The sequence below is a fragment of the Clupea harengus genome, chromosome 19, assembly GCF_900700415.2.
Source record: "Clupea harengus chromosome 19, Ch_v2.0.2, whole genome shotgun sequence".
In the NCBI taxonomy this organism is placed as follows: Eukaryota; Metazoa; Chordata; class Actinopteri; order Clupeiformes; family Clupeidae; genus Clupea; species Clupea harengus.
The window spans coordinates 7,963,832-7,976,331 of record NC_045170.1 but is presented as its reverse complement, the minus strand read 5'-3'; the positions used below and the strand labels follow the sequence as shown (position 1 = coordinate 7,976,331).

Sequence of the window (12,500 nt, the reverse complement as noted above, 5' to 3'; positions counted from 1 at the left end):
GATTAATTAAGGTGTATCTTAACTTTTTTTATCTTATCTTATAAATAAAAATGTCCGTTACCTACCTTGAACTGTATAGAGCATAGTGAATTACAGTAGATTGAATACGTGTGAACTCATTTCATGAAATATTGCCCCTCTCTAGTGGCCATTTTGGGCAGGTGCGTGAGGTGCGAGAGCGGGCTTCTGGGGTGCGATGGGCGGCCAAGTTCCTGAAGATCCGCAGGGGAGCCGGGAGCCGGCTGGGGATGGAGAGGAAGAGTGTGGAGAGAGAGGTGGAGCTGCTCCAGGCCCTCCAGCACCACAATGTCATGGCCCTCAAGGACGTGTTCGAGTGCAGAGCTGAGATCGTCCTCATCGTGGAGCTGTGAGTGTGTGTGTGTGTGTGTGTGTGTGTGTGTGTGTGTGTGTGTGTGTGTGTGTGTGTGTGTGTGTGTGTGTGAGTGTGTGTGTGTGTGTGTGCACATGCCTGTGTGTGTGTGTGTGGTGTGTGTGTGTGTGTGTGTGTGTGTGTGTGTGTGTGTGGTGTGTGGTGTGTGTGAGTGTGTGCATGTGCCTGTGTGTGTGTGTGTGTGCATGTGCCTGTGTGTGTGTGTGTGTGAGAGAGAGAGAGAGATAGTGGGAGTGTTTGCACCTGTGTATCTCTGTGGATGAGCGTGTATACACACTTGATTTGTGTCATTAGGTGAGGGTATATTTGAGAGGGCGCTGTGCAGTCTTGACCTTAAACACTGAGGTCAATTGGAGAGGGCTGGTTTAGTCCTCCATACAGACTCACCTTCTGATTGGTTAGCTGTGAGTGCTGTTGTTCACCACATCCATAAATCCAGCATGTAAAACATAATTGTTTGTAATTAAATACAACAGTGCAGCTGATTGTTTGGCATTCTGTGTTGAAACAGCCAACATCAAAGTCTCTGTCTAGTTTGCTTGAAATGTATTGTCGTGGGGGGACAGAATGATGAACGAGCCAGGGGGATTAAATAAGGTGTGGGAATGAGAAAGGCAGAGGTGGCAGCTGAGTGGCTGAGAGGAGCTTAGCGAAAGGCTCCGGCAGGGACAGAGAGCCAATCGTCCAGAGACCGGGGAGATGGAGGAAGGACAGAACGATAGAAGCTGAGTGGTAAACGACTGCCTGGCTGGCAAGAGAGAATCAGGAGATAAGGAAAAGAGGAGGAGAGAGGATGAGAGGAGTGACTAAATGTAAATGTCTTAAAATGGGTCATTTACAACATTAGTTATGCGGTTGATACCAGGAGAGGGGTAGTTCTGCTTTTTCTGTTTGGGCAAAATGCCTTTCAGCAAGTTCGGTGTAGTGCCAGTCACTTGTGGTGAGGCAATTTGTGGTTCCCCCCCAATTCTGCATAGTTAGGCCCGAGGGACTTGCCACTCAGTCGTTTCAGCACTATGTGTGAAGTTGCTCAATTCGCAGAGAGGCGACACCTGCAGTCACTGTCGTCGTAGTAACGTTTTGCCTATGGTTGCAGATTTAGGCTCAGTTTAGGCTCACTCTCTCTTTCTTTTCTTTGTGTGTGTGTCTGTGTTTGTGTGTGTGTGTGTGTGTGTGTGTGTGTGTGTGTGTGTGTGTGTCCCGTGTGTGTGACTCTCTTATCTTTCAGTATCAGTGGAGGGAGCTGTTTGACTTCATCGCAGAGAAGGAGAACTTGACGGAGTCCGAGGCCATAGAGTTCCTCAAACAGATCCTGCAGGGAGTGAGCTACATGCACAGCAAACACATCTGCCACTTCGACCTCAAAGTACGCCCTCACAATGATCACACGCCATCTTCCAGTCCTTGTTCCCTCTGTGCCTTATTCCTGTTCTGTTCTCTTGGATATTATATACCACACCCACCATCTTCTTTCATTTCAGATGTTTAATATGAAATATCAACATATTCTATTATATCTATGGCTTCACGTATGTTTTGCAGAAAGCTTCTAAAGCAGATAGCAGAGGTCTCTGTATTGCTTTGTAATGCTCTGTAATGCTTCCCTTTCTATAACATATATATGACTATGAATATATGAATATATAAGGGACTGTTTTGGTGACTTGGTCTAGTTTGTTCAGTTGCATGTAAATAGTTCAGAGTAGTATGTAGTATGTAGTATGTGTGGACATCAAACTTTGGTTAATTATTGTATTGATTAATGGTATTGTGTGTGTGTGTGTGTGTGTGTGTGTTTGTATGTGTGTTTCCTCATACCTCTTAGCCAGAGAACATCATGTTGTCAAGCAATACCCTGCCCAATACAGATATCAAGATCATAGACTTTGGCATGGCCCACCGCTTCATCCAAGGGGAGGAGTACAGAAGCATGGGAGGCACCCCCCAGTACATAGGTTAGTGGTACAGTCCAGTCATCAACACATATACTTCTTCAGACAGATGTCAAAGTGTCTGAATTTGGTATGTGTTTGTGGGAGTGTGTGTGTGTGTGTGTGTGTGTGTGTGTGTGTATGTGTGAGTGTGTGTGTGTGTGTGTGTTCAAGTGAGTGTGTCCTGTGCTTGCAGCTAGCCAAGAAAATAAGGACAGGTCTGTTGGTTTCCATGGAGACAGTAGGGGTAGGAAATGACACTGCAATATGGGTTGGGAGGGAAATGAAGGGACAGGACCACAAATTGACCACAAATTGATTAGAAGTTACTGTTGGGGGGGGGGGCACTGTGGCGCGAGCCAATAAGCCCCCCATTTACGGGCCACAATGCCCGCGGGGACACAGGTTTGATTCCGGCCTGTTGTCGTTTCCCGATCCTCTCCCCACCTCTCTACTCCTCCTCACTTCCTGTCCAAAATACTTCACTGTCCTATCCAAATAAGAGGCTAAAAAGACCATAAATAAATCTAAAAAAAAAAAAAAAGAAGAAGTGACTATTGGGAAAACAGCACGATCAAAATCAACAGAGGTTAGATGCTTCTCTGACCAGATCTACAAATGAGCCTTTTTGAAAGGACAGCACTAAAGTTATTAGTTTGGAGTGTTGTGTGCAATCACAGTTAAGAGATTTTATCTTATTTTCAACACAATGGAATGTTTCCTGGTGCGCTCAAGTAGAGCTGAGGGGTGTTTCACAAAATTGGGTTTATCTTGAGTTCGCCAGATATTTGCTCTAACACCTGAAGTGGCACTTTTCACTTCTGTGTTTAAGACTTTGGGGGGGTTTCTGCTTTTACTCAGCAATTTATATAAATCAGAAACCTTGCTTTGTGAAATAATCAACTGATATGCCCTACAGGAGAATCCACTGATTAAGCCACTTATTACGTCAGGGGAAATCAAATAGGGAAACTGTTTTTACTGTATCTATGAACAGCAAGAACCCTATAGATACAGCTTGTAGCACACACACATGCTTAGCACACATATGCTTACAGCAGAGATGAGTGAAGTGCTGTGAACTTTGCGTTTTTATTATTATTATTATTATTATGTATTATAGATATTTAAAGCCTCTCTATCCTCCCCTCTATTTAGACTTTATTTAATCCTTTTATACATTTCTTTCTCTCTGCCCATTCAGTGATTTAGTAACAAATTACTGTAATCCTTCATAATGTTTATTAGAGAGTTGGAGTAAGCAGATTTGACTTATAAAGTAACACCTTGGCATGAAAATAAAAACATTAGAATACACACATTACAGGAACACACTTTATTTTTATTTCCAAAGTCTATAAGCATTTATTTATTTTTTTAATTCAGTTTGCTATTTTTCAGATTTAAATGGTCACAGTGAATGCACCAGAGCGCGAGCGGTCCAGAGCCCTCCATTAGGGCTGAGAACCAACAGCCAAAACAAGCTGGCTCTTGTCCCAGAGTGCATTGCACTTCTTTCATTCCTGAACTGCCCGTCTTACCGGTTGATAGCAAAACTACACCTTTAAGTTGGAATAACACGGGACCACTGTAGCTATTTAGCAGCGATAGCAAAACTACACCTTTAAGTTGGAGAAACATGGGACCACTGTAGCTATTTAGCAGCGATAGCAAAACTACACCTTTAAGTTGGAGAAACACGGGACCACTGTAGCTATAGTTTCAGTAGGAGTGTTATCCTTTATGGTTGTTCATCATCTGTTACTAACTACATTTAAATTAGACTAGGCTAACAGGATATTTGGTTTACTGCCATAAACACCCTCTTTCTTAGTGAGATCTAGAATGAATGAAATCCTTACAGGATATTTGGTTTACTGCCATAAACACTCTTTTTCTTACTGAGATCTGGAATGAATGAAATCCTTAACGACTTGCATTCTTTTTGGTTTGAGGTTGTGTTTGTTAAGCCCTTTGAGTTCCCCTTTTATTACGTTTGCTGTTAACGTCCCCTGTGTTTTCTCTCTCAACCGTTCTTTCTCTCCATCTCTCACTCTCTTAGCTCCCGAGGTCATTAACTATGAACCACTGAGCACAGCCGGAGATATGTGGTGAGCTCCACATAAACATGATCACACATGGACATAAGCACACACACACACACACACACACACACACACACACACACACACCACACACACACACATGCTCACACACACACACACACACACCCACACATGCTCACCCACACATGCTCACACACACACACACACATGCTCACACACACACACACACACACACACATGCTAACAACACTCACACACACACACACACACACACATGCTCACACACACACATACATACATACACACACACACACACACACACACACACACACACACACACATACAGACACAAATACAATCAGAGACTGTCACGCATGGATGCCACATTTTGCCTTTCCTTTGTGCTGTGGGCTATGACACAGACATGTTCCGACTCGATCTCAACAGCCCTAAAGATGTTATGAGTGTGTGAATGCATTTGCATATTAGTGAATATGTCCACCTTAATATGCCTATTTTAAGTTGACATGAATGCATAGATCTGTATTTGAGAGCATGGGATAAACTGAACAGTATTGGTTGGACAGTCAGATTCTGTTTTCACAGTATATGTCAGGCATATTTCTGTGTGTGTAAATGTGATGATGGATACAATGGTTTAATTAAGGAAAGGGTGGCCTGATATGTTTTTATCCGGCACATTACTAAGCTCATTCCTCAGGCACTATTGGAAGAGTGTGTGTATTTTCTCTCTGTGGTTTTATGTAAATGTGTTCGTTTTTGGTTTTCTGTTTTCCAGGAGCATGGGCGTCATCACTTTTATTCTGTGAGTCTCCCTCCTCTCTTTCTCTTTCTCTTTCTCGCTCTCTTTCTCTCTCTATTTCTCTCTGTGTGTGTGTATGTGTGTATGTATTTATGTGTGTGTGTGTGTGTGTGTGTGTGTGTTTGGCATGTATGTGTGTTTGCATATGTGTGTGTGTGTGTGTGTGTGTGTGTGTGTGTGTGTTTGGCACCTATGTGTGTTTGGCATGTGTTTGTGTGTGTGTGTGTGTGTGTGTGTGTGTGTGTGAGCTCAGTGCCCCGTGGTCAAGTGTTCTTTTGCGCTGCTGAACACACAGTCCATGACTCACTCAGGGGACTCCATTTTAAACTATCAGACTCACAGAGGCTCGTCTGGCAGAGACCCCACCAAAACCAACATGGCTTTATTTGGGCCGTGTCCTTATGGGAGGATCTCACAAGGGGGACGTCTGGGTTCCTCATCCTCACCGAGGAAGCCTTGTTTCCTGTTTTCACGAGTAATGTTGATTCGAGATATGATTTGCAGCCGTACTGTTTCTGCTATTTGGACTGGTTGGAAGAAATGCTGGTGGTTTTCAGCATTCTCATTTAGACGAGGGACTATCAAAATACCTTCCAGTCCGAGGTTGGGTTTCTGGTTTGCAAACATTTACATCAGGATGTGCCCCAGTTCCAGCCTCCAGAGCAGTAGTAGGCAAATAGAGTCATATCACCCGGTCATATCCCTTCTGTGCATGTGTGTGTATATGCGTTTTCGTTATGAAACACGGCAAAAGATTGCAATGAGTTACTTAATTAATAGCAGCCTAAACATTTCCTCTTGTCAGTGTGAGTAAATCTTAACCCTTGTCCAACACAACATAAGCATATGCACAGCATACAACTCCAGACAAGAAAGCAAGAAAAAGTAAGAAACCCTAGCTAACGCTAGCATGCAATAGCTAACGCTAAAAGCAAGAACTAGTCAAATTAGTGAAATGAAATCAGTAAAATCATCTGAACACCTGGATGCTACTACTCTTCCTCTATGTAGCACCTAAACACTGCAGTATGGCAAACGTGTTTTTTTACAAAAAACAACCCCTCCTATTTTTCAGACTGAGTGGTCTCTCCCCCTTCCAAGGGAACACGGATGAGGAGACGTTACGCAACATTGTGGGGATGCTCTATGAGTTTGATGACTGCCACTTCAGCCAGACCAGCGCCATGGCCAAAGACTTCATCCAGAAGCTCCTGGTCAAGGCTCCAAAGTAAGGCCTCCTCTGCGCTTTTAGAAACACAAACCTGTGGTGATCTCTCACACACGTAAACAAAGATACACTCTCTCTGTCTCTCTCTCTCTCTCTCTTCCTCCCTCCCTCTCTTTTTCTGTCTCTCTCTCACTCTTGCTCTTCCTCTGCATTTTTAGGTAAACAGGTTGGTATATTATCTATGTATAGTGTTTATGTATTCTTCTTATCTCTCGGTTTACCTATCTCTGTAATTGGTTGTTTATCTGTGCAGTGAAAGGATGTCAGCTGAGGAGTGTCTAAATCACCCATGGATTAAGGTGAGGCATCGTGGGTAATGTAGTGGACTTAAGATGCTGTATGTATATTGAAAATTCTTTGTGTGTGTGGTCAGTATGAACAGTACCAGAGGTGTGGGTTTGTGCGTGTGTTTGTTTACGTGTGTGTGTGTGTGTGTGCATGTGTTTGTTTACGTGTGTGTGTGTGTGCATGTGTGTGTTTTTTTGTGTATGAGTGTGGTTTTTTAGTGTGTGTTTGTGACAGCAATCATCCCATGATTTGTGATATACTCGGATATGTTCTATTCGCTTGACCTTTAATATCCTTTCTTAATTCCCCACCCCCCCTCCTGCTCTGTCAGCCTCTTACACGGACACAGGTTGCCAAAAGGAACCGTTCCTCCATCAACATGAGGAATTTCAAGAGATTCAATGCCAAGAGGAAATGGAAGGTGTGTATCTGTGTGTATGGTTTATGACATACATGGTGGTGTGTGTTCCTTTTGTACGTACGTATCTGTGCGAACCCGTACAGTACGTGATGTGGGGTGTGGGGTCAGCTATGTAATAAGGTAGGTATCTTGCTTCCTCTCAGCTGTTTGCTGTGTTTAGTTTAAAATTTGAATTGTGTGTGTTGTAGTTGTTGTTTTAAACGTTCCTCTGGCTTGTATGGCTAACCAGGTGCTTTGGCCATGTTTTGAAATGTAAGACAACCCTTTAAGAGACAAGCAGAAGGACTGCCTAGAGAACAACTTCGATTCCAATTTTACTCAGGCTCCGTTTTTGGTCCCTCTGCAGAAATGACTCATCCTCACCCAGCAGGCTTGCGTTCATTGAGAGCCACCTGCTGGTTGTTTGTTGTACTGCACTCATTTAGCCATCACTTACCCAGCCAAATGACAAAATGCAATTTTTACAAATGTTTCTGTTGTGTCTCTCCTTGCTTTGTTTCCACCCTTCTCTTCCCACCCTTTCTCTTTCTTTCCCCTCTCACTGCTATCCTCATTCCCATGTAGATGTCCTATAACATGGTGTCAGCCTGTAACCGGCTTTGTCGTCTGCAGCTGCATTGCAAGACTAGTGCCTTGCAGGATGAAGAGCTGGTGAGAACACCCACCCCCCCCCCCAAAACACACTCTCCCCCTTTACCTTAGCAGGCCATTCACTAAAACCTCTAGAGTTTTCCAGTTCATACACCCATCTATATTTTTGGAGTTTTCCTGTTCACACACCCATCTATATCTTTTAGTTTTCCTGTTCACACACCCATCTATATTCTTTTGTATTCAGTCAAACACCTGTACTCCCCACTCTGCACTCCAGTCTGTAATCCCTGAGGATGAAGAGTTGGTGAGAACCCTCCCCACCCCTGCACAAACCCCCCGCTCAAACCCCACGCTCAAACCCCCCGCTCAAACCCCACGCTCAAACCCCACGCTCAAACCCCCCGCACAAACCCCCCGCACAAACCCCACGCTCAAACCCCCCCATTGCTCAAACCCCACGCTCAAACCCCACGCTCAAACCCCCCGCTCCAACCCCACGCTCAAACCCCCCCACGCTCAAACCCCACTCTCCAACCCCACGCTCCAACCCCACGCTCAAACCCCACGCTCAAACCCCACGCTCCAACCCCCTGCTCTTGTTTTCATTGTAGAATTCTTATAGGTTTCATATAAGAACCTGTAATGAAGGGTTTCACTGAGAACCTTTGAGGGTCCGTATCAATTATTTTCAAGTGTGCATATATGTGTATGAATATTTCAAGAATCAGTTTTTATAGACAGCTGTTAAGATGGTTTGAACTTTTTATTGCACAGTTTAATGAAAAGCTGTTAAGATGGTATGCACTTATTGGAGTGTTTGGTAATTGAGGGTAATTGTAAAAGACGACTATTTCTGTGGAGAGAGATTTTACATCCGAAAATGCGGAAAACTAAGTAATCGTCAACCTATACTTCAGTCAGTCTAACAGAAATGATGTTCAGTCAGAGAGAGCACTCTGGGGAGCCATGAGGGGAAGGGTCAGTTCACACCGATGGCAGCATAATGGAGGGCAGACCTTTAGGACGCAGAGTACGAAGAGACGTTCTTCCTGGAGACAGAAGACATGACTCTGTTTGTGTGTGTGTGTGTCCTTTTCCCCTCCAGAGACAGTGTGAAAGCGACCAGGAAGAAAGCGAGACCAAAACCTCATCGCTCCTCCGCCGCAGACTCAGCAGCAGTTCCTAAAGCCACCAGTGGGGGGCAGATTTGCCTTGTCCCGCACCGCAAATACTGACCAGTAGATGGAGCAAGAGGGACCCAGACCGGAACCTCCATTCTCCGACTGCAGACCCTACCTGCAGAGTGCCCGCTGGCATCGGCTCAGCTAGATGAAACACAACGAGGAGATGGGGTGAACGTTCCCTGCAAGCTGCTTATACATATCAGCATAAAAAAAACATTTCCTCAATCGCAAAACGCTTGTTCTTGTTCACGTTCACTTTTAACCTCTAACACCGCAGCTGAATATGATGCGTTAGGATGTCAAAGAAGAGTGCTATCAGTTTCTTGATAGAGCGTGAGTTTTACAGTCCAGTCAGGACAGCTGGCTCTTTTCTTAAAGGCAACAGTCCAACAGATGTGAGGAAGTTCCTCACAGCAGCGCATGAGCTTAATATATCTCCCCTGAAGAGGAGACATTAATAGATGTCCATTTCAAGGAGAGCCCCTGTATTTCCTGAATGATTTTGAGTCTAGGCTAACTGCTAGTGTTCAATGACTGTCTCGAAGAAATGCATGTTTCTGGCATGCTAAACGTAGCTGTTAGGGTAGTCTGTTCTATAGATATGCATATATGTTTTTTTTCATGGGTGCTGGTGTGAGCTGTAGTGTGGCCTGTAGCTGGGTCTTGGGAGATTCATAGGAAGGGTTAGCTGAGCGACAAAATGAAGACTTCTGGGATACTCTTGTCAGTGAAGGTGAAGGATAGTACCACTCCAGCCTGTGAACAGAGACTTCGGCACAGAAGATTCCAGATCCCCAATTTGAAAGGAATCACCTGCCTGAGTGAATGAAGATAAGATAAGAACGGGGATGCTGGAGGAATTTGAGTACTCACTGTGAAGATGTTTGTTCAGAAAAAACCCCACTGGAGTTGCTCACTGGATATGTCAGTCTTGCAACCCACAGATGTCTTTTAGTAGAGGGGGTTGAATGCTTTTATACAGAATGATAACTATTCAGTCAGACTGATGTCTAATAGGATTCAGTGGGGTTGATTTGACTCCAAGAGAGCTCCCTGGATAGACATGCTTGTCATGTACAGTGGATGCATGCCTCCATTGCTGGACATACTGCATACAATTTTTCCGCTGAGGTCTGGCTGAAGGTGTGTGTTCAGTTATCTTCAGCTCTAAAGTATATTTTTGGTCAAGGTTGTAACATTTGTAACACAGAATGATTTGATAGCCAATGGTTCATTCTGATTTTCATATACAGTATAGAGATTATGTGCTTGATATGCAATTAACATGGGTGGCGCCATAAATTTGCCATAATTATCTTGAGACATATAATTACATACGTTACATTGTTGTAACACCATAGGTTTTATCTTTACATTGATGTCTGGATCTCTTAGCAGGTATTTGTTGTGCTAGCTTTATGGCTTTGAAAAAAATCTGTGTGCAGTTTGGACTGTTTACACTGACTTTCCTCAGACTGTACCACAAGTTACTCTTCTCCTTGGTGAGAGAGGGGGAGAGAAACAAAGCTGATCTCTCATTAGAGAACTATTTCTGCAGGATTTATTGTCTGGATTTGGAGGGGATTTATGTCTTCCTATCAGATTTGAGATCACTTCCATTTGGAAGGGCCCGAGTAATAGCTGCGCCGTGACATTCATGTGATGTGTTTTGTCAGATGGTGTGCCATAAGTGTGACAGTTATGTTATGTACATGGTATGTCATGTCATGTTATGTCATGTACATGTTATGTTATGTCATGTACATGGTATGTTATGTTATGTTATGTTATGTCATGTCATGTTATGTCATGTCGTGTACATGTTATGTTATGTCATGTACATGTTATGTTATGTACATGTCTGATATGAAGGGTGATGGATGGGTCCAGCATGTTTGTGAGACAGCAAAAAGTTCATGTTAATGTTAATGATAATGTTAGATATTTTATTAATGGCAAGGGAGAATTAAGGGAGAGGAATGGGTATTAGAGGTGATTGAAATATGTATCATTTTATTACACATTGTGTAATTAATAAACAATACATGTAATTATGTTCACAGCAACTCTTAGGTATGCCTGTGTGTTTGTAAAAGTGTATTTAGTGAAGTATGTTATTGGTAGAATATGTAACTATTGTATTACTTACGCATGCGGTTTGTCATTTGTATGTTAACCATTAAAACTGTTTGTTTGGAGATATGATAATATGTGAGTCACCCAGACTGTAATTGAACTACAAACTTATTGTCATTGTTCTATTTAAAACACATAGTAGATCATGACTGATATGTTTGAACCTGAAGTGTTCATGGCAACCTCCAAAACATAAACACTCTCGTCTATTCTTGATTCGGAGTTGTTCGTTTGTTTTCACGCAACAAGCGACACGACCTTCCTCAAACTCACGTTGAATGATGCCGTGCCACGCTAGCATGTTAATCAGCACCTGGAAGCCGCAAATATAGGCGTGATCCGAACTAATGGGCGTGGTCATGTATGTCCACTCCAGAGCAGAGCACGAGCAACAGATGTAGAATGCCACAGGCACTGGAATTTACGCGTGCGGTTTAAGAATATGCAATCAATGTGATGTCAGTGATGGTGAACATGAGGTGGACATTCCTGGAGTTATTTCTGTGACTTCCAATAGGATACCGCGATTGAAAGTTTGAAACACTTCCAAGAGGCCTTTTGTTTGTCAACGAAAGAGCGAATTCAGAATCAATCCAAGATTGCAGAATTATCACTTGGAAGAACGATTGTAAAGGTAAAGTCTCATGTCCGTCTATCATACTTTCTTTTACAAATTCACATTCGTATTCAGAATTCAATGTCGGCAATGTGAATAACTAATGATGTTCTGCCCAAGTGGTGTGTGATATGTGTTGACTTTTAAGTATTCTGTGCTACACCAGCCACTCAAACCATTAGATATGTTTAACACTGGTAGGCTACAACAAGGGGCAGGCATAAAGGACATAGTAGTTGAGCGTAGTTTTTACTGTTTGTCAATTTAGCGTTGGGATTTTAAGGTTGAGCAAAGCAGTGTGCGAACACAAGTCCTTGTACGCCCTGGGCATCTCCACAACCACACTGTAACAGGAGCCGCACAACCACACAGGCCAGATCTGACCGACACTTAACAACTAACTTACAGCTTCTGGGTTTAGAAGCCCATTACTCCAAACAGTTATTTCCCAACGCGAAGCGGTCAAAGACCCAGCGCGGCGCACCTTGCTCGCCAGTAAAATGCAGCGGGGCAGATAAGAACCTTTTTTCTGTACATCACACATATAAGGAAACAGCCCTGGTGTCACACAAACAACAGTGAGCTGTGTGTGTGTGTGTCGGGACCTTTTCAGATTGGATTGACACCAGCCCTGACACACCACCCTTAGTGCCCCATTTCCATCTAAAAGGGGCTTGCTAATGAAAGTCTAGGGGAGGGAGAGAGTGTGTAAGAGAGAGAGCAGAGAAAGGACAGAGAAAGAGGTTTTAGACCCCAGGGTGCTATTTAGTCACCTTACCCCTTTAGGGGCACTGAAAGGGTGGCCCACCAGGAAAGAAAGAC

At 43.6% G+C, this 12,500-nt stretch overlaps 2 protein-coding genes across 4 annotated transcripts in view; both read left to right on the top strand.

Annotated features, from left to right (window-relative positions):
* LOC105905350 (death-associated protein kinase 2-like) overlaps positions 1–11,134 on the top strand; it is a 20,326-nt gene extending 9,192 nt beyond the window's left edge. Inside the window, exons 3-14 of the mRNA XM_031586692.2 lie at positions 146–367; positions 1,184–1,193; positions 1,262–1,263; positions 1,631–1,757; positions 2,217–2,346; positions 4,385–4,433; positions 5,188–5,214; positions 6,287–6,439; positions 6,693–6,738; positions 7,059–7,148; positions 7,713–7,799; positions 8,848–11,134. Of these exons, the coding sequence (XP_031442552.1) occupies positions 146–367; positions 1,184–1,193; positions 1,262–1,263; positions 1,631–1,757; positions 2,217–2,346; positions 4,385–4,433; positions 5,188–5,214; positions 6,287–6,439; positions 6,693–6,738; positions 7,059–7,148; positions 7,713–7,799; positions 8,848–8,928 (1,024 nt within the window). The 3' untranslated portion in view covers positions 8,929–11,134. The remainder of the gene's footprint in view (positions 1–145; positions 368–1,183; positions 1,194–1,261; positions 1,264–1,630; positions 1,758–2,216; positions 2,347–4,384; positions 4,434–5,187; positions 5,215–6,286; positions 6,440–6,692; positions 6,739–7,058; positions 7,149–7,712; positions 7,800–8,847) is intronic.
* Positions 11,135–11,419: 285 nt separating this feature from the next.
* arhgef1a (Rho guanine nucleotide exchange factor (GEF) 1a) overlaps positions 11,420–12,500 on the top strand; it is a 49,836-nt gene continuing 48,755 nt past the window's right edge. Inside the window, exon 1 of one of the 3 annotated variants that reach the window (XM_031586689.2) lies at positions 11,420–11,696. The gene's annotated coding sequence lies outside the window, so the exon portion shown is untranslated. The remainder of the gene's footprint in view (positions 11,697–12,500) is intronic. The other 2 variants (XM_031586688.2, XM_031586690.2) reach the window with 2 other exon arrangements.